Below are 26,257 nucleotides of genomic sequence, written 5' to 3' on the forward strand. Positions count from 1 at the left end.
TGGCTATGACCGTCCTGAACAAGAAGGGTGTCCTGTTTAAATTGCAGTAACTTTTCTGACTATGGATCATCGTTCCTTCGGTGGAAGATTTTTACAGTTCCTCTAATGCATTTGGGACGACTGTCTTAAAGTAACCTGCAGCTTTCCTGACAATTCCTCACTCTCTCTCCTGCTAGAAACTATAGCCCTTTTTTTGCTGTTTTTAAAACCTTCTGCTACCATATCCACCACTTTCACCACCAGGTCTGTAACCACCACCACAGGGATTGCCTAAGCTTCTTCCACCAAAACTGCCCCCCTTCATGCGTCTATAATTTGATTGCTGTTATCCACTATGATTTCCAAACTAATCATAGTTCCCACCACCACCATAGTTACCTGCACTAAAATTTCCTCCTTCATTGTAACCATCATATCCCCCTCCAGCACCGCCATATCTACCACCTTGGTTTCCATATCCTGGTTGACCACCACCACAGCCTCCTCTACTACTGTAACCAGGACCACCACCATAGTTTTCACCATCACCTCCAAATCCATTATATCCACCATCACCACTTCCACAACTACCTCTGCTGCCCCCACCTCCCCCACCATAGCCTCCTCTTCCATCAAAGTTTCCATTACATGCCAGTGCCAGCTGGCCTTAGATGAACAGCACCTGAAAGGGGGAGTGAGGATTGAAGGAAAAACAAGAGACAGAGGAAAGATACTTGGGAGAACTGTCAGTAGAGACTGCAGCCCCAGTTTATTTTAGCTCAGCCTTCTTATACAGCAGAACATCAGATAACCACAGTTTGCTTAGCTCAATTAGCTTCAACAGCTCTTTTTTACCACCTTTATCTGAGGGTTAAGGAATGGTCAAATACTTGTAGTGAATGCCACCAATTAACCATCTTCCCTAAATTATCAGCACATTCCTCCTGACTTGACAGAACAATTCAGTGCTTGTGTGTAAAACACAAACTCTTGAGTCAAGGTGAAAAGTCATAAAGTAAATAAGCAAGCCTGCCACAGCTCGATGTACAAAATGGCTGTGCTTATACTAATAGCTCCCAACACTTACAACCTAAATTACCTCCATCACCTCCAAAATTTCCTCCATGGTCCATAAAAATTACCAGACTCATCTCCTGAACCTCTTTATGATCCAGCGGACTGCATCTCTTGTTTAGAAAGGGCCTTTTTCCCTTCACAATTATGCCCATTAATAGTGCGGTATTTCTGAACAACAGTTTTATCAACTGTATCATGATCATCAAAAGTTACAAAAGCAAATCCTCTATTTTTTCTACTCTATTTGTCTTCCATAACTTCTATGATTTTGATCTTTCCATACTTCTCAAAGTAGTCTCTCAAATTATATTTTTCTGTATCTTATTTAATACCACCAACAAAAATTTTCTTCACTGTTAAACGGGCACCAGGCTTTATAGAATCCTTTCTAGAAACAGCTCTTTGGTTCCACTACACGCCCATCAACCTTGTGTGGTCGAGCACACATTGCTGCATCCACCTCTTCAACACAAGAGTAAGTCACAAAACCAAAGCCCCTGGAACGTTTTGTTTGGGGGTCTCGCATTACCACACAATCTATAAGTGTGCCCCATTTCTCAAAGTGTTCTCTTAAACTATCACCTGTAGTTTCAAAGCTCAGACCACCAATAAACAGCTTCCTCAACTGCTCTGGTTCCTTTCATCTGGCAGCAGATGGCTGGAGTCAGGTTTGAGGTGACCAGATGGCAGTTTAACCTCCATTTTGAGACCGGAGTCACCTCTTCCAACTCAAATTCAATATGCGCCCTAAAGCTCAAGAAAAATTCTTAACTGAGACCCTGTATAACACAAAACAAATACACTTTCAACATACAATGGTACAAAGCATACATTCCCATTTCAAAAAGGAGGAATGGGGGCACAATGAGTAAAGATTGAACCAAATTAAGACCAAAACCCAGAAGGGAAAACACCAAATCCTGTATGGTATCTGGGGCTTCAGTTCAAAGGGTTTAGATGGCTCAGCCTCTCCAGCATTGTTGCTGCAACACACATCTCTCTTGGGCTGGTTCTATCCTCTGTATGCAGCTCTCCTTAGTAGATGTCTCATGTCTCTGGCATCTCCAGTGTTTTGGGATCTCCATTGTAACCTAGGCTTCATTTTCACAGCTTCATTCAATGGCCTTTCACAGCCTTCTCTTAGTGACTCCAGCACTGCCACACATTGCCTGGCCTCAGTGGCTATCTCAAACCACAGAAGAAGAATCTATGACCCCCTACTCTTGCATGTTTCATGCCTCCAAAGCCAAGTACTACATGGATGTCACTGTCAAGTTCAGCTGCCATTAGACACTCAGTCCCCTCTAGGCAACATAAGCAGCGGCTTTTGCATGTTGAAGTAATTGCTTTCTAGGATCAAGCAACCACCTTGGCTTTCTTTAACAAACTGGAGGGTTAACTGGGTAGCGTCTTGCCCCTGGGCCCCTCTTTCCACTGATCCAGAGCAGGAGGCCTCTCTTTAATGAAACTTATCTTTTAACTCATTATAGCATCTTTTACAGCTCATTCCTTGGATGTAACATTAAGCTTCCTAGTGCTCTTTTACTTTTCAGACTACATTTGGTATTTCTTTTTGCCCCCACTTGCTCTTTCTCATTGTTGATCTGCATAAGAGTAATTATGGCAGATTACTATAATCACACTATAAACTCAGTGTTAAGCTGTCTTGAAATTCCCTCCTCTATAAAATAGTCTATTACATTTTCATTTAGTTTCAGGAAAGTTTTTAGGACAAGCACAGAAGCCATCTAGATTCTTTGCTGAAATGTCACAGAAATGGCTTCTAGCCCAGTTGTTACTAGAAACTTTGTTCACCTCTGAAATTTCACGAGCAGGGCCTCCATTTCCCACATTACTCTTGACACTGCTGTCTTATGGACTCCTACTAGAATGGCCCTTTAATCTCTCCTTACAGCATTCAACTGCTTTATTAGTCCAAACTTCCAAAGTCTTCCACATTCCTCCAAAAAGCAACATGGTCAAGTTCTTCACAGCAACACCCCACTCTCTGGTACCAACTTCTGTATTTGTTACTTTTCTGTTGCTGTGATACAGTACAATGATAAAGAACAACTTTAAGAAGGAAGAGTTTATTTTTAATTGCAGCTCCAGGTTAGAGTCCATAATGGTGGGGAGGGCATGGAACAGGAGCAGGAAGCTGGCTGACAACATTTCCATCTACAACTGTCTAGAGTTTAAAGTTGCAGATAAGGTAGGTACAGAGAAAGCACTGTAACTGCTTAAGAAATTAGTGCCATAAAAGAGAAATTTCATGTTTTACATTAGGACAATATGAAATGTGCCTTGAGTACAAGATTCAAGAAACTGAAGCCTCCATTTTGTGAAAATGCAAAATCATTTGAAAGGAGAGTGCCTGAACTCAGAATGCCTCAGAAGAGGTTCTGTCCTTGAAAGAAGCTGCCTAGACAGGTTTTTTTTCCAAGGTTCAGGAAACAAAATACACAGAGGCCACTACACTGATTGCTAGAAGAAAATAAGACTACATCTCAAGCTGGCATCAGAACTTGGCAGCAGCATCAGCATGGTCCTGCTTTTTTAGGCATTCAAACTGCAAGAGGAATGGAGTCATTAAGGTTTGATAAGGTTCTAGAAAGATGGTGAGGCCCAGCAATGTGTGGCAAGCTGAGTCCCTACATGAAGGCTTTGAGAACTGACTGCAGGAAGCTATGGAGATCAAGCCTAAATTTGGAATACCAAGACCATGGCATATCTACCAAGAATTCTGCAGGCATGGAGTGACACCCACCCAAGACAGAGGTAGCATGTGTTGCAGAGCTTGAAGATCAGAACTGCCTAAAGACACTGTGGGCTAGATGGTACCATTATGAGCTCCAGATATTAGATGTAGTTCTGCAGGTGTTGGTGTTTTTCCTGACTGGTTTTCATATTGCTTGTGTCATCATTATTTGCTATCCTCTAATTTCTTCTTTTTGGGCTGAGAATGTTTAGTCTATGTAATTGTATAATGGAAATGTTTTTCTCTTCTATTTTAGAGGTACTCACAGATAAGACATTGCCTTAAGTCCCAAAGGGGAAAATGGATTTGGGCTTTTGTCTAATGTTATAACTGTCCCTCATCAAACTGTGTAATTTTGTATCTTTTTGCTTTTTAAGAACTGACTAAAAGCAGTGTGTAGTAACCATGTCAAAGCCTGCCCTTGAGAAATGAATACCATGTTAAGCTTTTTGAGGATACTGTACTAGAGCTACCTCAGGATACAGTATCTTTATTTAACTGACGTTTTTCTTTTTCTTCCAATACTATTCTACATTGTTTCCATGCTAGAATGTGGGCTCTTGACATCAACTCACCTTTGGGCATTATAGGAAAATAGGGCTGAAACCCTATTTTAGAAACATACCCTTTAGAACATACACACATGAGTTTTAAAAAACATTTGTAGAAGAACTGAAGTAACAAAATACTTGAGATTGTGAACGATGACATGTATAGTAAAAACTGCCTAACTTCCACTTCCATGAAGATATGAAGCATGGTTGACACCTGGGAAGTATGGGTAGCAACCCACTCCTCTGTGGTAGGGAGAACTGCTCTCTCCTTGCTTTGTATTCTGTTTTCATGAACTATATAGGAAAATCTAAACTGTATGATGTGATTGTAGAATGTGCATTAATGGAATAGTACAAATTATTTTGCTGCTGCCATGATAAGGGCAGCACTGTTGCTGCAGGGGAAGGCTGGCCCTGATGGAGTTATTGTCATCAAGGGAGAAGAAGCAGGTAGAATATAAACACTGGCTCTGTGGTGATGTTAATGGACCTAAATTACCATGGCTGTTCACTGGCAGCCATATCACACCACATACAATGACAATTTGACTCAGGGCTGTTCCTTTGTAGGTGCTTGGTGGTTCCATGGTTACTGAATATATAATTACAAGAGAAATACCAAAATTTGGTTTGACCCATGCATCATCTATATGACCAGGGCACTAAGGGAAAGCTGGATTAGCATGGAGAGACAAGTAGCCCCCCACTTGAGTGTTCTCTTGAGAGTGGGCTGGTAGCCAGAATTCTAATGATCCTTACAATTCCTACCATCTAGTGTCACACCCTGCAATATTTCTTCTCCTGTGTTGTAGACTAGTGATGATATAAATGAATCTCAACAGACCAGCTTCTAAGCTGATCAAGTATTAATAAACTTCAAGTAACTAACATATTAAAGGGATATATAAGAAAAATTGGACAAATCTTCAATGATGAAAAAGATCTGAACCCCCATTTCTCACTTATTGACAGATAATAGATTATTTAAGAAAGCTGACCTACTCTGGGAGAAAGGGAAGTAAAAGCTTATCATAGGGAAATCTATGAGACATAAACATATAGATAGTTTGATACTAAATAGCAAATAAAAGAAATTTAGTTGGTGGATGCTGGAATGGAACCATAGCACCCCTAAGTCCTCTCAGCCTCCATAATTATTTATGCCAGTTACTTGACATGAGGGTCTTTAGAACACACACACACACACACAGACAGACACACACACATCTATCTTTCTGTTTGGTCTGTTTTTCTACTGAAATGAGACTAATGTAGATTTTGGTACAAAAAATGGAGGCTGTTACAAGAAGTAACTAAAATACCTAATTGTCTTTGTAACTGAGTGATGGGGAGATAAGAGGGAGGGATTTGGAGGTGCATGCTAGCATAAGCCAAGACTGTTTGGGGTGGTTTTTTTTTTGGTAGAAATATGGCTATTAAAGACGGTAGTAGGCATGGCTCATATTAAAACAGGGGAGAAACAATCTCCTTTAGAGGAGGCAGCCATCAACAGATGCTGTGGAAATGTGGGTGTTAATTGCCATTCTGTTGAGGGCTCAGACAGGAAGGAGGGACTAGTGATGGGAAAATGAAGGAAGGGTGATTTTTGGCATAAGCTGACAGACCTTAGCTAACATTGGTGCTTGCATTTAATGGAAGGACAAACTGGGAGCAGTGGAACCGGATATGTAGCAGAAGAGATTTCTCAGCAGAATAGTGAACACACAGCATGGGATGCAAAACAGCTCCAGGACTTTCTGTATTCACTGGACTGGAACACAGAGTCCTTTGGTTGTTCTTGAAGGACAGTGAAAATAGCACCTAAAGGTGATTCAGAGATAATCTGTGGTGGGTCCTCATCTTTGCACAGTGCCAATGGTTAGAGATGTTTTCTGCTTGGTTTCAGAGTATGAGATATCTGCTGAGCCATGTGGGTAGGGCTCTATTAGAGAAACTTGGAGTGATGCCTGGGTGGCTGCGGGAGGGGTGCTGCCTCCACAGTGGTCTTGGAAGGTGAGGCCTCAAGCCCAGGAGGGTCATTCTCTAGATTCAAAGATATTACAAGAACTGAAACATGGTGTTGCTTTCACCATGGACTTCCAGTCTTCAGAACTGCAAGAAAATTAAATTTGTGTTTGTGAGCCAGCCATGTGTATCATTTTGTTTGTAACAAAATCTTTGTGTAACAAAATGTGTGCCATTTCGTTAATGGCAGCCTGGATACCAAGATACTCTGTAAGTCATTTTATGAGCCTGATGTAGCCTAATATGAGAATTAGTTAAAGGCACTGTTTAAAGCGAAGGTTACAATTTTGAACCTGACATAATCCCCAAAACCATTGGAAACAGAATCCAGTATAAAAATTACAAAGCAGCATGGTCAGTTTGGCATTATGTCACTGACAAATTTTGACACTAAGAATATAAAATTCATATCATTTTTATAAAAATAGGAAAACGGACATAATTTAATATCCTTTCTGATAGAAAAAAACAAAAATGAAAAATATGATCAGAATCTAGAATTAGAGAATTTCTTCAATTTGATAAAATAGATTAACAACACCAAAAGCTAGATCAAATACTGTAGTTATTGGTAAAGTGCTGAAATCTTTCCATTTTGATGTTCAGAAACAAACAAGATGCCTATTGTGGCTTTTAAATCAATGTCATATGGATGCATATGGATGAAGTCTTTTCATTCCGTGCTACTATATTAAATCAACAATGTTGGGAGCTTGGAGCTCAAAAATACTTATTTCTTAGTGTTGGGGTCTAAGAATCCAAAATCAAAGTGGCAACATGGCTGGGTTGTGCTAAGGACTCCTTTCCTGGCTTGTAGGTGGGCCTCTTGTATTTGTATCTTCACATGGAAGAGGGCAGGAAAGATAAAGTTACAGAGAGAGAGAGAGAGAAAGAGAGAGAGAGAGAGAAGAGAGAGGGAGCGAGAGAGAGAGGAGAGAGGAGAGGAAAGGAGAAGTAGTATAAGAGGAGAGGAGAGGAGAGGAGAGGAGAGGAGAGGAGAGGAGAGAAGAGGAGATACTTACACCCAGCTTATAGAGCATACATTCACAGGTTCTCCCGTTTCTACTTACAAGCACACCGATCCAATTTGGAGGTTCTATGCTCATGCCCAATTATGTCCCAAAGGCCATGTCACACTTGAGATTCAGGATTTCATATGAATGTGGAGAAGACAAAACATGCAGTTCACAACAGAAGACTTTATAAGGAAAGAAGTTAAAGAGAAGAGCTTTGAAAGGTGAGCAAAGTAGTCAGCTATCAATTCAATATACAGTGATCAAATGTTTCTCTAGGCAAACAGAAATGTTAGTTATCTAAGAGATATAATTTTAAAACATAACAAAGGGAAATTATGAAGGGATACATTATAAAGCAAAGATAAACAACCAATAGAAAGCATACCCAAGATATACAACCCTATTAATCAGTGAACAGGAGAGAGAGTGGCCTAAAGCTTAACTGCCATGTAACAAAACAGAAAACACTGACAGCCATTGCACATATTAATATTCTTATCCCGATCAGATAACCAGACAGTTACTTCAGTGGATGAAATTCAAAGGGACATGGAAAAGAGACTGCAAATCAGAGACCACAAAATAAAGCCATATACCAGTGGGAGGCTTTGGATTCTAGAGCTCTGTCCCTCATTGTTCTACATTTAAAACACTGATAAAACCGTCATAGTTTGAAAGAATCAATTGTATAAAGGTACTGATTCATATTAATGGCTACATGTCACAATTAAGAATTCAATATAACATTTTCAAGATTCAAAATGATAACAATAAAATTAAAGATCTTTTTAGTGGAGTTAGAAAGTGATACGGAAATGCTAAGGTGGAAAAGGGCAAAATAATTCTGAAGGACTGTGTACACTGTAAGAATGCTAACAGACATGATAGGATTCAGGTTCAAGAGCATCATAACAATTAAACAGAGGGGAATGCAAACATGCATCAAACCATGGAACAAAGTCAAGTACATTAAAATAGTGTAGTACAAGTGAGGTGTGGTGGCACATGCCTTTAATCCCAACACTCCAGAGGCAGAGGCAGGCAGATCTCTGTGAGATCAAGGCCAGTCTGGTCTGCATAGCTAGTTCCAGGAGACCCGTCTCAAAAAACAAAAAACAAGAAAACCAAACCAAAACAAAAAGCATGGGTATGCAGAACACAGATGCATCTCTTGACATCATGCTGAGTGAAAGATGCCATTTAGAAAGAAGACATTCTATGAACCAAACAACATTGCTGAGTTGAGGGATGCATGCTTAGTGTGACGATTCTAATTGATGCAAGGAGGAAGTCCTTAAGCCAAGGCTCCTTTGTGGAGAGTGTGGCTGTGATGATAGAGGAGCGCAAGGGCTTTGAGGTGCTGGCAGTGCTCTGTATTTTCACCTTGTGCTTGTGCGTTTGCATTAAGGTAATGGACTGGCACCACATATATGGCTTGTGTAAACTTTCCATACATTTGCTTTACCTTGGTGTAAAAATAAATATATGCAGGAAACGAACATTAAATAGGGTAAACAGAAGAGCTGGTTAAAAGAGGGATGGAAAAATGCATTGCTTAGGACAGGACCTGTCAGTGAGGAGGGCAGACCTGACTGCTGATAGAAGGAAAGACTGAAGGTTGAACTGTGCTGGGCGGTGCGTGGTCCTTTTCCTTCTTAAAGCTCGTAGAATAGGAATAAGCAGGAGTAGCTGCTCATAGCCCTCAGTTATAGCTGGCTTTAAATCCTGGGCCTCAGTATTAACTGTCATTTTTTAAGGATGAATGTGGATTTTGAAATTATTTATATAAAACATCCCACCAGGGATTAATCTACAAACCTACTTAGAAATTCTCTATACCAAAGTAACATAGGTGCAACATGAGCTGCAGATCCAGATGTCAGCACAGCGCTAACTAGGATTAGCATAAAAAGATACTGTATGCAGTGGAGAAAATGGGCGGTTCATGCCTTTGACTAAACATCAACATCAAAGAAAATAAGACATATATTCTTTCATCAGATGTGAACAGCATTTTAAAAATTCTGTATTAGATGGAGAAGTAAGTACATTCCCTAGGAAGAACCTTCTGGAGCTTTTAGCCCAAGTAGAAAACCCCACTTGGGGGCTCTGATGACAGAGGGGTCTCAGGGATCTGGGCCTGGCCCAGATGATGTCGTAGGCAGCATGGCTATGAGATTGCAAGGGAGGTGCCTGTCAATTCATTGAGGTGTTCGTACACTCTCTGCAGGTATGTCTTCTGTTACTGAACGTGCCAGTGTGGAACGCCCCTTAGCAGCCATCCTGTGGTCATATACTCCCAGAGCTGCAAGTTCCATTCTGCTCTAGTCAGAGAGGAAGGCAAAGACCGGGGAAGGTGACACTGCTTTGTCATCCGGGCTGTGGTAAGACGTGCTGCTGGGCTCAAGGAAGAGCCTGAGCATCAGGGTAAGTAGAAGCTACTGGGCTAGACGGTCTCTGTTCCTTACCTGGAAATTTGTGTGACAAGATTCTCCCATCTGAGAACTGGGGTTGCCACACTCCCCCCAAATTCCTGTACCTACTTTATGACATGTGAAAGTACTTGGCCCTCTGGTACCTCTGCATGCCTATGCTCATAGTAACACAAAGGTCAAGGTAGAACAAACTATGAAAAAAAAATGTTGATCCAGACCCTTGGGTGGGGGTCTTCATTGGACTGGTGCATTCTGGAAAAAACCTAAAGACTTTCTGCTGTATCTCTAATGAAGGAATGATCAACACTAACTGCACAATGATGGAACTGGGTGAGGGTGGCACCTCAGTGTAACTGTCCCCTCCCTGTGAGCTATCCTTTCCAGAAGCTGCACTGAGGGAGATGAAATGCTGCCCTTCCCCTTCCCCAGCACTGTACTACTTTCTTGAAAGAGACAAATGTTTATTACAAATCAGTTCCTATCTGGGAAGGAGCCAGTAGCATACAGAGTATGTGCTCGCACAGGAAACATATTTTCTTTGCAGGGACTGACTTTTTGCCAAAAGCAAATGTTTATTTCCAGGAAAGCATGGGGGAAATAATGGCTTGAGTGGAAAGGATAGATTTCTAAAGATTTCCTGGCAAGCAAAGGCCAACATGGCCTGAGATGATTCTTCCTTGGCCTATGTTGGTATGGTCCATCTGGGGACACAGGTTCTTGGGGCAGTTATCCCTGATTGCCCTTTGTCTCTGGTTTCTTTAAACATGAATGATTGTTTTCCTGGGGGCTGGCGAGGCTGTCATAGTCCATTCCTTTCTTCATGCTTTGATTTGGGTCACAGGCTTTCTCAGCAGCAATGTCTGACTGCCACTGGTGTTTGTCTCCAATTCTTCTGTACATGAATGGATGGTTGCTTCTCTTGGGGTTTCTTTGGGGACCACATTCCATCTCACTCTTCATTCTAATTTGATGTGGGTCACAGGCCCTCTGGTCACGAGTGCCTGACTGCTGCTTTTCTCCCAGTTTCCTGTACATGAATGCATGGTTGTTTGCCTTGGGACGGGGGAGGTGGCCGCAGACCATTTCTCGCTTCATTCTGCACTGATGTCGATCACAGACTCTCTGAGCAGCAGCTCCTGACTGCCGTTTTTCTCTAATTCCCCTGTACATGAAAGGATGGTTGTATCCCTTGGGGCTGCTGTGGGGACCACAGCTCATTCTTCTTCTTAGTCTGTTTCCCTCTGGGTCACAGTGACCATCATGAGCAAGCGGGGAGCTACCCACCTGGGATGTGTATGGTTCTACTTTCTGCCATTTTACTGTTGGGTCCCCAACCTGAAGGCCCAGCCTGTCCACCAGGATCTGCATGACAATATTAAGGAGTGAATGCGCTTCAGTTAACATATTGGCAAGATTTTGTGTTGTGACAGACATCTGGGTCTGCACAGTAGCTGGTGGGGGCCTGGATGAATGCCGCCCATCCTTTAAAGAATCCTCTTTTCCCTGGTCTCTTTTGCTGAGATTCAGACATCGTAGAACACTCCTCACGATTTCCTTGAGAAAAATTTTTGTAAGAGCCGTCCCCTTCCACAGCTTGCTAAGGGAGGACTTGGTCTCAGTAGTGACTGTATCCCTGAGCTGGGCAGAGGTATTGAGGGCCCAGGTTTGGGAAGGCCTCACTCTTCCAAAGCTTTCTCCTTGGCTTCCTGCTTCGGAGCTCATAAAGGCCTCCTTTTCTTCATTAGGAACAAATATCTTGTGCTTCCTTCCTGGAATCTTCTGTTTGGCGACTGTAGGCTCTAGAGACTCCTGCTTGTGAGCACCAAGTCCCTGGAATGACAGTTTTTCTTCTCTGTCCTGGTTGCTTGTCAATGAACTCTGTGAAGATAGGCACATGGTGGCAGGGTACACGGTTTGGGGGCAGTCTCCACGGAGGCCAGCAGGCCAGGCCTTTGGTTGCTTGTTTGGTTCAAATGCAGCCTCCCTAAACACATGTGCCATTCCAGCTGGGTCTTCTGAGTCCTGTGGACTAGATGTGTTGGAAGGACCTGGACTTCTACTGGCCCCTTCAGCTACTAAGTTACTGACATGACTATTGATGGTTTGTTCACCTGGACTCTGTCTGGATTCTGGAGTCAGTTTCCATGCAAAAGGTGTGTTTTGTTTCTCCTCCACAGGTTGGTTGATCTGTTTGGCCACTGAAGGTGGGACCTGTTCTTGGAGCTCCAGCATTGTTCCACTCCAGCAGGGGTCTCCTGAAGCCACAATCTCAGGCCTACCCCATGGTTCATGCCTAGCCATTCTTGAGCTGATACTTGGTTGCAAGCTGCCTCTTCCAGTCCCCAGGATAGTCCTGCTCTTCTGTGTTCTTGCCAGAAGGCAGTAAGCACGGGCTTGAGTGCTCCGGTGGCTCTGCCATGTAGCTACATGGGCCCTTAAGGGTCCACGGCTACCAGTAGATGGAATTGCTCTTTGGGTCTCCTGAAATTCTGATGGTAAGTGCACAGACAGATGATTCTGCAGCCTGGGAACTGATGCTGGTTCTGTCCCCTTCCCTCCTGGATCTCGCTGATGTAACTTTTCCAGGATTGTAGCTGTCTGGTAGTCAGCCTTAGAAATACTGGTGGTTGAGGAAAGATATGTAGGTTGAGGAAGAAATGAGTCTGGAACCTCCCTTACGGTGGAATCCCTTGATTCAAGGGTCTGTAAGTGTGGTCCCCATTTGTGCTTCATAGGAAACTGCATAGTGTCTGATTCTAGCCTGACGTGAGTTTTTGGGTCAGGGAAGAAAGGGTCCTGGGAGGTGTTTATATATGATGACTGATCTATCCACAATGAGGAATTTATAAGGTTCAGCCCCTTCCCAGAGGTGTTTCTTGAAGTGCAAGGCAGATCTTTGGTACCAACACCTGGGTCTTCCACGATGGGGTCGTGCATGCTAACGTTTACTGGACCCTTCATTAAGGGGTTTCCGGAGTGCATGGACCCTACCATCTTGCTAAATTTGCACTCTTTGGAATCAAATACGTGGGGCTGGGCAGGCTGGAAGAATTCAGGCCTGTTCTTGGACTGGCACAGATTATTTCCTGGGAAATGTCCCTGAGAATGCATTGGTTCTTGGGATGGAAGGAATCTGAAGGGGAGGCCTGGTTGTTCTGCATTTGCAGTCATCTTCTCTTGATTCTCTCGGTCCTCCTCACAGTGTGGGAGGGTCTTACAATGCTCAGGAAAGACAGATGATGACCTGATCGTTTCTGTGGCCTGGCTGCCTCTGGGAATGTTGCGAGTGGGTTGGTCAATGTTGACTTGATATTTTTGATTGTTAGAGCCTAAAGCATCCTTCCATTTGATACACGTCTGCCGAGTCTGGTTTTCTGTTGGAAAGGATACTGATGCATTCATCTCAGGGGTAGGACATGTTATTTCATAGTTGCTACTCTTGAATGAAGAAGGTATTTGGTTTGTTGTAGAGCATGGATGCTGAACCTGTTTCTGGATCTCTGTCCCACCTGCCAAGTTTAGTGTCTTAAGTTGGTGTGACAAGGGCTGGCCCTGGAAAAGCTGTGGAGGACATCTACAGGCCTGTTGTTTAATGGAGAAAGATCCAGATGCTTTGGATAATGAGACAGTTCTAGTTGTTACAGAGGAAGGGCTCTTAGAGACCCAGGCAGTGGCCACCACTGACTCAGACAGCACAGAGGACATGTCTGAGGGAATCCTGTTGCATCTCTGCCACATAAGACCCTCCAAAACTTTGAGGTAAGAAAGCAGCTGAGAGAGGGGAAGTTGCTTTAGTTTTTCATTGGCGTTCCAAAAGGGGTGTGGCATCATGTTGGGTAAAGAGCTGTCCTTGTGGCTGCAGAAGACAAGAGGCAGAAACATTAGCCCCACACAGAGGAGAAAGAGGCCAGAAAGTCTGGGTGTCATCTGTAGCTCACAGCCCCTCCACTGCTTCTGTCCCATGCAGCAGGGCTATATTCCAATCCCATCCCACATGGTATGTCCCCCTACAGAGAGCCCTAGACCAAGGTCACATTCTGGGTCCTGGTATGAATAATTTCAAAAGAAAGGGATTCCTTACATTGGCAAAGGTTGTGATGTGCTCTGTATCTCCTCCACATTCTTTCTCCCACGTCTGCAACCTGAAAATGGAGCCCAGGTTATGAAGGATCCTGGAGAGGACTGAGCTCTCACAGGAGAGTCAGTGACATTTCCCTTAAAGGAGACAACCTGGGCTATGATTCCAATGCCTAAGTACCAATGTCCAAGGACATGGTTCACTGAAAATGAGCAAGTAGCAAGGAGGGGCCTCATCTGTACGAAGTCCTAGCTCCTCCACCAACCTCTGTGATTCCATGTAGCGCCTTGTGAGGGACACAGATTCGGTAATCTGAAAGGGGAATGGGTCTGACTGACCTGAAACCACCTGTTCTCAGGTGGACCTGTAATCTCCCATATGTGGTCAGACAGCATGGCTCCACTACCTTCCAGCCCACTGCACAACAACCAGCCCTGATAAATCAGTCTCATTCCAGCAGGAAAACCTGGGAAGTTTCCCCAATTCTGGTTTCCTTCCAGCACCCTCCTTCCTGGTGTTCTGCATCTTACATTCTCAGAGGCACAACACCATCACTCAGGGACAGGGGAGATGAAGTCCATTTCTGAGAGGAATGAAAAAGCCTACCTTTGGCAGTCTTAACTTTCTTTCTGGTCTTTCTCTGCCCCCTCCTTGTCACCTGACAGTGAGAAACAACACAAATGAGATGGGGCTCCATCCTGCCTCCCCTCCCATAGACAAGCTGCTTGGATTCCGTGTTCATGGTAATATGAATTTCCGCATTTGCCAGAGACCTTATTCCATTTCCTTTGCCTGTACTCATTTGTAATATACATAACAATGTTTCTTTTTTTCTTGTGGGAAAACATAAGAGATTGTCTCTCTCACACATACCAAGTCCATGTTCCTCAAATAGGAGCCAAAGGCTCAGACTTGAGTCTGCAGCTGCTTTTGGGCTGTGAGGTAAGATCTGCTTCCTGAGGTCAGTCAGGGGCAATTCAGTCCCTGATCTGATGCTCTTGGCCTCATCAGTCCCCTCACTTCATCTCAACAGAAAAGCATGTGCATGAGGAAGGCATACATGAAGCATGTTGCGGAGCCTGCCCTTCCCATAGGACCCAGTGTCCTCAGAAATTTGTGCACTGAACCATGGTCTTTCTCAGTGTTATCTCCACCCACTACACAGATTCCCAGGACAATGAGGTTCTGTTCTGTCTTGAGATTGCCTCTCCCCATCTCTCTACTTGATTAGGAAAATTGAAAGTGAAAGGGAAAGCACCCCTCTACTGGGTTTCAACCAAGGCTTTCCTTACCTTTTGGGTAGTCTCTCTCTCAGGTGGTGGTGACAATGGGTAAGTCTTCAGGAATGGGATTAACAGGACGAAGAGCCCTATTCCACATGTAATAGAAAAGACCATGTCCATTGCCAGGGTAATAGCGCTGGGACTCATCCATGAGTCACTAATGCTTTTCAGCAGATGAGCATTCCCCATCGTCTGAATTGCACTGCTGCTCTCAGACAACTGAGCCCTGGGAGGGCAGCCTGTGCCTTGTCAGGAGGGCCCAGGCCCACATCACAGAGCTGTGGCCCCCTCATCACAAAGAGCTCCTGACAGGAGGTAGGGGCACCACAGCCCTTCCCCAGCCTCTAACCCAGCACATCCTCCTGCCTTCTGGACTGTCCTGATCCCTCCTCCCAACTCCACCTGCTGAAGCATTCCGAGGCAGGGTTCCTCATGTTCTGTTCCTTCCCTCTCAGCCCCACAATCTTCCTGGTTTCCGGAAGTTGTCTGCTTGAGGTCCATCAGTTTCATTGTTTTTGAAAAACTGAACTATGAGGAAGTTAAGGTGTTTCATAGGGATTATTACTTTTAGGATGTCTTCTGTCTGCAGAACATACTTTGCTAACAATTTGATGATACTCTGCATAAATTCAGACATGAACTTTGATTGCTTACTTAGCTGTGTCAGTTTGAAATAAAATTTAGGAAACTTTCATATCAATTTATCTTCAGCTATAGAATCTTAAGGGCAAATAAAACCAATGCTTACTACTAGAAATTCATGTGTTGCTATGAAATAAACCTTCAATGACATTTTCAGCGTTTAGTGTTTTACTCTTTGTTTTTATGTTGTTTTAACTAACAAAGATATTAGGCATTTTTATATGTAATTTCCTTGCTCTTATGAGTAGAGCAGCAATAATCATGGCTGTGCATGTATCCTGTCGGCAGGATGTAGAGTCCTTTGAGTACATGCACAGCAATGGTAGAACCGGCCATGTGGAAGTTCTGTCTTTTGAGTAACTTCTATATCAATTTCTGTAGTATTGCCCCAGTTTACACTCCCAATAGCAGTTGATAAATGTTCTCTTTCTTCCACATTATCAGTATAATTTATCATTGTTTTCCTGTTCTTTGCCATTGTGACACAGGTGTGATGAAAATTTTTTTTTTTTTGGTCTTTTTGAGACAGGGTCTCCCTGTAGCCCCAGCTGTCCTGGAACTCACTATGTAGACCAGGCTGGCCTTGAACTCACAGAGATCCACCTGCCTCTGCCTCCCAAGTGCTGGGATTAAAGGCATGTGCCACCACACCTGGACTCATGGTGTGATGGAATCTTAAAATGGCTTTAACTTGAATTTTCATGAGTTATATAGATATTGAACATTCTGTAAAATATTTATTGGCCACTTGTGCTGCTATTGTTCAAACTGTTCCATTCATTATTCTATTCATTGATAGGCTGTTTGTAGTGTTTAGTATTTGCAATTCTTTATATAGTATAGATATTAAGTATAACTGGCAATGATTTTCTCCCATTCGGTAAGCACCTGTTCACTCTAAGGGTAGAATCTTTGTGAAGAAGCTTTTTAATTTCATGTAACATCATTTGTCAATTCTTAGGGCTATTTTCTGTGCTTTTAGAATTCTATTCAAGAAGTTCTTCTTTATGCCTATATATACAGTGGGTCTTTTTTTTTTTTTGCCTATCAGAACAATTTATTGCTGGGCTCAAGAGGGTCTAGAATTTCAGCCACTCATGGGTCACCTGTTCATTCAGATGTTTATTAAGTCAATGTAGGGAACATAGAAAACCTTCCCACCACTGATGTCCTTCACACTTGGGGTCTCAGTCAAGGGCCTCTCCTCTTTGTTGTCTTGGTTGTGACAAAGCACAGGAAGGCAGCAGCTCTCAATTTAATAATAAATTCAGAATATATGTACATATATATATATATCATGTACAATAATCACATCTTCAAGCAGGCACAGGAAGCAGAGAACAACTGGAAATCTGGCATAGCTAAAAAAAAAAAAAAAAAAAAAAAAAAAGAATTCTCAAAGCCTGCCCCCCCAGTGATGTGCTTCCTCCAACAAGGCCAAACCTCCTAAGATCTCCTACCAACTGGGGACAGAATATCCAAATACTTGTGGACTATGGGGAACATTCTCATTCAAATCACCACATCCCCTAAGATCTGTCTTCCCTCTCCCCACCAATGGTCCCTTTCTAGTTTCCTGGATTCTACAGGTTCTAAAGTAAACACACAAATCTAAACATTCAATGCTAAGATCCACAATATGAGAACATGCAATGTTTGTCTTTCTGGGTCTGGGTTACCTCATGCATTATCATCGCTTTCAGCTCCATCCATTACCTGAAGATTTTGTTTTTTCTTTACAGTTGAATGAAATTCATTGTATATTGGAACCACATTTTAATCATCCATTTATTAGTTGATGGACACTTAGGTTGGTTCCATTCCCTCACTATTGTGAATAGAGCAACTATGCATATGGATGAGCATGTATCTTTATAGTAGGAAATAGTCTTTTGGGTATACGCCCAGGAGTGGTATAGTTGGATCATCTGGTAGATCTATCTGCAGCTTTCTGCGGTACTGGCACAGTGAGTTTCCACTCCCACCAACAGTATGTAAAGGTTCTCCATTCCCTACATCCTTGCCAACATTTGTCATCTTTTGTTTTCTTAATCTTAGCCATTCTGACTGGGGTAAGATGAAATCTTGGAGTGGTTTTTTAATTTCTCTGATGGATAAGGATGTTGAACACTTTAAAAAATATTTCTTAGTCATAAGTATTTCTTATTCTGAGGATTCTGTTCAATTCCATAGACCCCTTTTAAATTGGTTTGACTATTTTCTTGGTATTTAGGTTTTTGAGTTCCTTATATATTCCAGACACCAATCCTCTGTCAGATTGTATAGCTGGCCAATATTTTTTCCCATTCTATAGATTGCTTCTTCAGTTAATTAACAGTTTGGCAGTACAGAAGTGTTTTAATTCTATGAGTTCCATTAGTTGATTGTGGGTCTTTTATCATTAAAGCACATTGAAGTTATCAAATGCTTTTTCTGTATTTATCTAGATGACAATGTGATTTCTGTCTAAGCTTATTTAATGGTGTCACATCTGTTGGTTTGCACTTGCAGAATCAACATTACATCCTTGAGATGAACCCAAATTGATAGTGATATAAGAGCTTCTTAATGTATTTGAATTCGTATTTTATTCAGAAGTTTTGCATATATATTCATTAAGAAATTGGATCAGAGTTTTCTTTGTTATGTGCTTATCTTCTTTTGGTATCAGGGCAATGCTGGCTTCATAGGACAATATTGAGAGTGGGCCCTTTCAGCTTTGTGGAACCATTTGAGGAGTACTGGTATGAACTCTTCCTTAAAGGTGTGGGAGGATTTAGCAGCGTATCTCTTGGTCCTGAGCTTTTCTTTGTGGGAAGATTTTCATTATTGCTCTAATATCATTGCTTCTGATGAACATGTTTAGGTTGTTTAAATCTTCCTGATGTATGTTTGATAGGTCATATGTGTTCAACTCTTGCTTGATTTAGTCTCTGTATTGCTCATTTAGTCTGCATTTCATTAATATGTTCCCAGACATTCTTTGTCATCTGCTGCTTGTGAGTTTGGCTTCTTTTTTGTCTTTCTAAGATGCCAACGTGCATGATTAGGATATTTGCTTGAGATCTCTCTGATGTTTAAAAAAATAATATTTTTATTGATTCTTTGAGAACTTTATATAATGTATTTTGAGCATATTTAAATTTCCTACCCCATCTCCTCTCAGATTGGCCCCCAACTTCCTATCCCTCATTTTACATTCTCTATTTTTTCTTTTTAAAAATGACTCTTGAGTCCAATTTGTGTTCCCCAAATCTCTTGGGTGTGGATCCATCACTGGAGCAGAGTCAACCTACCCAGGGTAAGACCCTTAAAAGAAAACTGAATCTTCCTCTTCCAGCAACTATCAATTGCCAATAGTTCCTCAGCTGGGGCTGAGGCCTCGTACTGACCTCCCTCCCCAACCTATCTTGAACTTGTACAGGTCTTTTGCATGTTGTCGTAACTGCTGTGGGTTCATATGTACAACTGCCCTGCTGTGTCCAGAAAATATTGTTTCCTTGTATTCATCCACCTCTGGCTCTTATACTCTTTCTGCCCACTTTAACACAATGTTCCCTAAGCCTTGGAGGACAGGGTGCGATATAGGGGCCCCATTTATGGCTGGGCACTCCACAATCTCTTATTTTCTACATATTAATAAGTTGTGGGTCTCTGTGTTAACTGCCATCTGCTATAAAATGAAGCTTCTGATGACTGTTGAGAGATGCACTAATCAATGAGTATAACAATAAGTTGCTAGGAGTTAGTTTAATATGTATGTTTAGCAGAAAAACAGTAGTAGGTTTTCCCCCCTACCACCTGTGACCGGTCTAGCCACAGGTTCTTGGCTCTGATAACAGTGCCAGGTATGGGCTTCATCTTGTGAAGCAGACCTTAAATCTAGTCAGAACATGATTGGTTATTCCTAACTTCCCTGCCACTATTACACTAGTGGGCAATTCTTGCCAGGCCAGTCGTTATTGTAGCTTGCAGGGTTCATAGCTGGGCAAGACTGATTATTACTATTCCTGTAGCATGCTGTGGTAGCTTGAACAAGGTCTACTATAGGCTCCAAGTATTTGAACACTTGGCTCCCAATTATTGGTATTGTTTGGGATAGGTCATGGAACCTTTAGGAGTTATGGTCATACTAGAGGAAGCATATCACTGGGGGTGGGTTTTAGCCTTGTCCCCATTCCAGGTTCGCTGTTTCCTGTGCCTGCTTGATTGTGAGTCCTCAGCCTTCTATTCCAGCCACCTGTGCTATCTTCCTCCTTGCCATGATGAACCTTTCACCTTCTGGAACCATCTTCCTTCTATAAGTAGCCTTGGCCATGGTGTTTTATCATAGCAACAGAAATGTAACTAATATGCATGCACACAAACTTCCAGAACCATGAAAGCTAACTAGTAGGGATGAAAGTTTTGCTCACTTTTTCATGTTCTTTAAGTGAAGTATACAGTGTCTTTATTAATAGTCTTACCATCAAGTTCTAGACCATAACCAAGAGCAATGCAGCAGCCTGATTGGAGGTTTATGGGACAACCCTGGTCAATAACTCCATAAGAGGGAACTCATTCCCAACAACTGACTTTTTATTTAATAGCCTGTGGTATCTAATAGGGACTCTGTCCCCCCATTATAGGATAATTCCATGTAAACTACTTTTATATGTGCGTGCATATGTGTGAGAATTTGCCCTCTCCTTGGCTCCCATAGTGAGTGCCCAGTCAGAAGGTTCTTCCTTTTCGGCTTTCTTCCTGATATCTCTGGTCCTTGATGTTTGGGATGCTACATTGACATTCCTTATTGACAACTCATGGCAAGTGTCTCCTGAGGCCACATGCCCACTCACCTCTGTCTCATCCCTGCTTGTGAATGGGCTTGGACTTGGCTCTGGGATGCTTGCCCACAATCCCAGGACCATACTGCAGTGCCAGGTTCTGCCCATGATGCTGTATGTTTACGGATGAGAAGGCAGGCTGCCCTCCTGGACAGTTGGAAGGGCCTTGGAATTGTATAGAACCACAGCTGTCACTAGATGGAGTTCCTCTCGGGACCTGACTGAGGGGTCAGAGAGGACTCTGAACGTCTCTTCTGGACTTCCTGAGGAAGTTCTTCCAGGAAACTTGAGAATGCTCTAGAGTTGGGGTTAGAGTTCCAGGAAGCCAAAGATGGAGAGGCAGGTTGAAGAAGGGGCAGACTGTAGCCCTTTTCAAGGTAAGCAGGCTTATGGTCTTAACAGCCTTGAGGGGCAGGCCCCACCTTTGCCTCACCAGAAACCTTGTAACATGCTTCTAGCACTTGCTGAGTGGTAGTTTCCAAAAGGTATGCTATTGAGGTGCTCCTGCAGGTTCCTGACTCTTCAAGGGTGATTTGCAGGCCTACCTAGGAAGGAGGACATAAAGATTAGTTGGAAAGTTACTCACTTTTGCACAAGTCATTGTAGCTCCTGAATCTCTTCCACTTCTGGCAATTTCTAGCAGATTGAAATAGAAACTGTCCTATGGGGAAAGGAAGTACCTGGAATCTTACAGAAGGACAACTGCAAAGTCTTTTTCACGGAGATTATGGGAAATTAGACTCTAAAGCCCAAACATCAGTGTCTAAGGTCAGACGACCCTTGACAGGTACAGGGAGGGTGAGTGCTTTATCCTACCACATCAATCAATCCCACAATCCTTACAACTGTTTCATGACAGACAAAGAACAGGTCACCTCAAAGAAGTATCAGACTTAACAAGTGAGGTATCTTGTCCATTGGTGGGCCTGAGATACTCATCCAAATCCAGGCAGCACGGCTCCTCTCCTCCCATACCAACCTCATTGGGCATCTCCACCTGGGCTCTATCACAGCTTCATCCCAAGCACACAATCTCAAAAATGTCCCTGGATCTGATTTCCTTCCAGGGAGGCTCCTCCATCTTAGGGCTCTGCAGCTGACCTCCAGCTCTAGTCACTCGGGATAGGCAAGATGAGTCACTCCTGGGGAGGAAGGACAGAGCCCACCTTTCAAAAGACTAACCCTTAGTCCTGTATGTGCTTTGTTTCCTGCTGAAAGATAAAGAAAAACACATTGAGTCCAGTCCTGCCACACCTCCCCTTAGAAAATGCTAACACTTGATAGCATAACTTCTCTCCATTTAGCTAAGGAAGTCTTAGATCTCTTACTTTTCCTCATTTGTTATGTGCATAAGAAGTTTCTGGTTTTCTTCTTGGAAACACAAGAGGAACTTGACTACTAAGACCCACTGTGGATGCCCTCAGTCAGTGTTCCTCTGCTCAGGAGCCACAGGTCAACGCTGCAGCTGCCTTTGAGCTGCCAGCGAGGATCTGCTTCTGGAGGCCAGATGTGATCTGATGCCCTCTTGGGCTCAGAATAGCCCTCAGATCGGTTCAACACAAATCAAAGCACGTGCACCAGTAGGAGACAGATGGACCAGTTCTCCATGCCTTTCCTTCCCCAAAGTCTCCATTGGTCTTAAAAGTCTGCCTTAGCTACTGAGTCACAATGTCTGTTTTGTTCTTCCTGGGCTCTCCTTGTAAAGGAAGACAAGTTTTAGCTTTACAAAGATTTTTCTCCTTCTCTTTCCATTGTTTGACTGTATATTACTAGGAGTAAAGATCAAAGTTTTCCTTCCAATTCCATAAAGCTTTGGCCACTATTCATATAAGCACTTTTCCAGCCCCCTTTCATTTCTTTCTTATTAAGAATCTCATTCCACATATTTTGGGGTGCTTGGTTGTGTGGGTGTCCCTTTGCTCGCGTCCCATTGTATGCCTTTGGTCCTATAGTAAAAATCTGTTGCCTATGTTCCTGTGGTCTAACGGTCGCTATGCTCTGCCTCATGCATTTATTTTTCTGTTCTTTCTGCAATATCACACTGTCTTGATTGCTGTTGCTTTATATTAAAAAATCTTGAGATCTGGTATTGTCAGCCCTCTGACTTCATTCTTCTCCCCCATCTTGACTGCAACTTTTTCATGTTTGTATAAGTTTTAACATTAGATTTTCACTATCTAGAAATTAACTGTCTTAGTTTGTTCTTCATTGCTGTGACAAAACACTCTGACCAGTACCAACTTGGGGAGGAAAGGGTTTATTTGTCTTACATCTCCCAGGTTGCATGGAGTTCATCAGGGAGCCCAAGGTAGGAACTCAGGGCAGGAACCTGGAGGCAGGAGCTAGAGCACAGGCCATGGAGGAACGCTGCTTACAGGCTTGCTCCCTTGGCTCCTGCTCAGCCTGCTTTCTTATGCAACACAGGCCCACCTGCCCAGGGGTGGCACCACCCACAGTGGGCTGGGCCCTCCCACATCACTCATCAAGAAGATGCCCTTCAGACATGGCCACAGGCCAGTCCAATAGAGGCAATTCCCCGACTGAGGCTCCCTCAACCCAGGTGTGTCAAGTTGACACTAAAGCTATCCAGCACATTAACACACTGCAATTTTGTTAGGATTGTTTTGTTGCATTGGGATTGCATTGTAATTTGGGGAGTACTAACATGTGAACATTCTCTTCCTATGCATGTGAACATGGCTCATGCCCCCCTTGTTTAGTTCTTTGATTTCTTCTACCATACTTTCTATAGTTTTCTCCAAGTAATATACAGAAAAATATATGATGCATACATACATACACAGAAAGAGACATATGTTTTCATCTGAATATATATTGTAAGTGATACAATGTTTTTAATTTAATAATCAGTTTGGTTAATTGCTGGCACATAAGAAAAATACTATTGCATATTAACTTGTCTTCCAACCTCGTTCTAATCATTTATTAGTTTAAGGTGTTTCCTTATTTATCGTGTTGAATCTTCCATGTAATCTAGCCTGACATTTATAAAAACAGAGTTAACGCTCCTCTTCAAATCTATACTTTTAATTTCCTTTTTTGTCTTAACACATTGGCCACAACTTCCACATGATGTTGAAAAAAATAACAAGAGAAAACTGCCTTTTGTGATCTTTGCTACAAAGTTTTTACTTGGGACAATGATAGCTGTCAGTTTCTTGCAGATATTCTTTAACTAGTTGCGGCAGTCCACCTCCATTTGTAGTGTGCTGTGAACGTTCCTCATAAGCAGGTGTACATGAAACATTTCAGACACTTTTCCTGTGTCTGTGGCTGTGATCACGTGTTCTAGTTTGTTTCTCCATTACTATGACAAAACACTCTGACCGACCACTACCAACTTGGGGAGGAAAGGGTTTATTCAGCCCACATCTCCCAGGTCGCAGTTCACCAGGGAGCCCAAGGCAGGACCTCAGGGCAGGAACCTGAAGGCCAGAGCTGAAGCACAGGCCATGGAGGAACGCTGTTTACTGGCTTGCTCCCCTGGCCCCTGATCAACCTGTTTTCTTACGCCCACAGTAGGTTGGGCCCTCCCACATCACTCAACAGTCAAGAAAATGCCCCACAGACATGGCCACAGGCCAGTCCAATGGAGACAATTCCCCAACTGAAGCTACCTCAACCCAGGTGTGTCAAGTTGATAACTAAAGCCATCTAACACACCATGTGATTTTTCTTCTTTATCCTGTTGATATAACAGATTAAGTGTTGAAGTGATTTTTAAGTGTTAAGTGTATGTGAGTCCAAGATCATCCTGTGGTACATAAAGAGGACCAGGACAGCAAAGGCTACGTAACAAGACCCTGTTCCAAATAAGCAAGTAAAAGTAAAAGGCCCCACAAGTGGGTGCTCCCAGGGCAGGACCTCCCAGGAGACAAAAACCATTTTGCTAGGAGGGACATGGTAGCAGCTGTCCTCAATATCAGACATAAGTCTCAACTACTGTGTCATATAAATATTTTCATTTATTATTGAAATTTTGCTAACTTTGTCCAAGGGATTTTTGCATGTAGGTTCATGAGTAATATTTAGTCTGTGGTTTTTAATCCATGTAAACTTTCCATCTGATTTTGGTTTCACAGAATGAGTTATAAGGCAGTCCTTCTGCCCACCAGGAAGAGAACTCTGTCAGGCAGAATCTTGTATTTAGCATGAAAGTCACCAGAAGACTTTTGACCTGGCAAAGCCCCCATGCTAGTGGGACAGAAACAAGGCTGCCAGGTAAAATACAGAACCTCAATTAAATATGAATTTTAATGAATAAAATATGAATTAATACGAGTTCATTACTGTATTTGTTGTAGTGTTGGGGTTGCTGGAGATGGAACCCTGGGCTCTGTGAATTCTAGCCAAGTTCTCCATCATTGAGATGCCACTGAGTCGTGCATTCCTTCACAACTGGCTATTTGGATGATATCTAGATTTAAGGTTAACTCAGAATCAACAAAATATTAGCCATGTGCACACGCTGAGGTGCTTCCAAAGTGTACATGCAGATTCCTTCCTACAGAATGAAGGACAAATGTGTTCTCACCATTTAAAAAATATATGTATATATTGCCTCTACTCCTGTTTACAAAAGGGAGTACAAATGTACTGTGCTAGAATATGCAGTGCCCCTATCAAAACACATCAAATGTCTCTCATGGCATGGGCAGCTGTCATGAAACTACTTAGTACCCTGTGCCAATCTTTGGGGTGAGGCCTAGAAAGAAACATTGAGCACCACGTGCCTGGTGCATTCATCAGAGGTGTCATCTTGGCAGTTGTGCTATGTGAGTTGTCTGCAGTGTTCGCTGGGCACTTTCCACATGGGGAGCTGCTCCTGCAGTGAGGAGTGGCTGTCCACATGAGGCTGAATGCAGGGGGCAAATGTATGGGACTCTCACAGCTGAAGTGTCACTGAGCCCACTAAGTACTGACCTATGGGAGGAGACAAGTTTCTGGGGCCTGGTCTTACTTTCATACTGGCCTGAGTACAGGGAAGGGAAACACAAGGTCAGCCTGCCTCAATATCAAGGGAAAGGCATCACTGGCTCCATGTTGTATAGGAGCAAAGGCAGATGGATAGAAGTCAGAAGTGTAGCTTTGGAAGGACTTTGGGGTCAGTCAGGAAAGTAGCGCATCTCTACTCTGACCCTCTGAATCCAGACCACTGTGAAGGACCAGACACTTCATCTGCATTGAGTTCCAGAACCAGGGGCATGAGGTGAGTCTTACACAGCCTAGCATGGGAAACAGACCCACAGACACTGAGCAGCTTGTTCATGGGACCAGGGCAGGTCTGGGTCAGCAGTGACTACCATGCCAGGTTCTGCTGGACTTTAACGAAGTCAGATCCTGGGCTAAGGGGAGGTAGGAGCTGTGGCCCTTCCAGAGAATGCCAGGACAGACACTCAAGAGAATCAAGGGCGCAAACACTATGTGATAGTCTGAAAAATAGTAAATCTCAGATATGCATGGAGCTTCTGCCCAGGAGTCTGGGGGGCTTTGAGGTGGTATGGCTATGTTCCTACCCTTCAGGAGAGAGTGCTGCTGCCTTTGGCCTGTTACCTGAGAGAAG

At 43.0% G+C, this 26,257-nt stretch overlaps 1 protein-coding gene and 1 pseudogene across 1 annotated transcript; both read right to left on the reverse strand.

Annotated features, from left to right (window-relative positions):
• Nucleotides 1–202: 202 nt before the first annotated feature.
• Nucleotides 203–1,679, reverse strand: LOC108491756 (annotated as a pseudogene).
• Nucleotides 1,680–10,426: 8,747 nt separating this feature from the next.
• On the reverse strand, nt 10,427–15,394 carry LOC115067619. The gene is made up of 5 exons (XM_029555872.1): nt 15,215–15,394; nt 14,165–14,234; nt 13,926–13,986; nt 12,559–13,700; nt 10,427–12,468 (listed from the first exon to the last, which is right to left on the reverse strand). Exons 1-5 carry the CDS (start codon nt 15,392–15,394, stop codon nt 10,571–10,573), a joined length of 3,351 nt encoding a protein of 1,116 aa, XP_029411732.1. The 3' UTR covers nt 10,427–10,570.
• Between the last annotated feature and the right edge of the window lie 10,863 nt (nt 15,395–26,257).

The sequence above is a fragment of the Nannospalax galili genome, unplaced genomic scaffold (genome assembly GCF_000622305.1).
Source record: "Nannospalax galili isolate Female #2095 unplaced genomic scaffold, S.galili_v1.0 scaffold1532, whole genome shotgun sequence".
Classification (NCBI taxonomy): Eukaryota; Metazoa; Chordata; class Mammalia; order Rodentia; family Spalacidae; genus Nannospalax; species Nannospalax galili.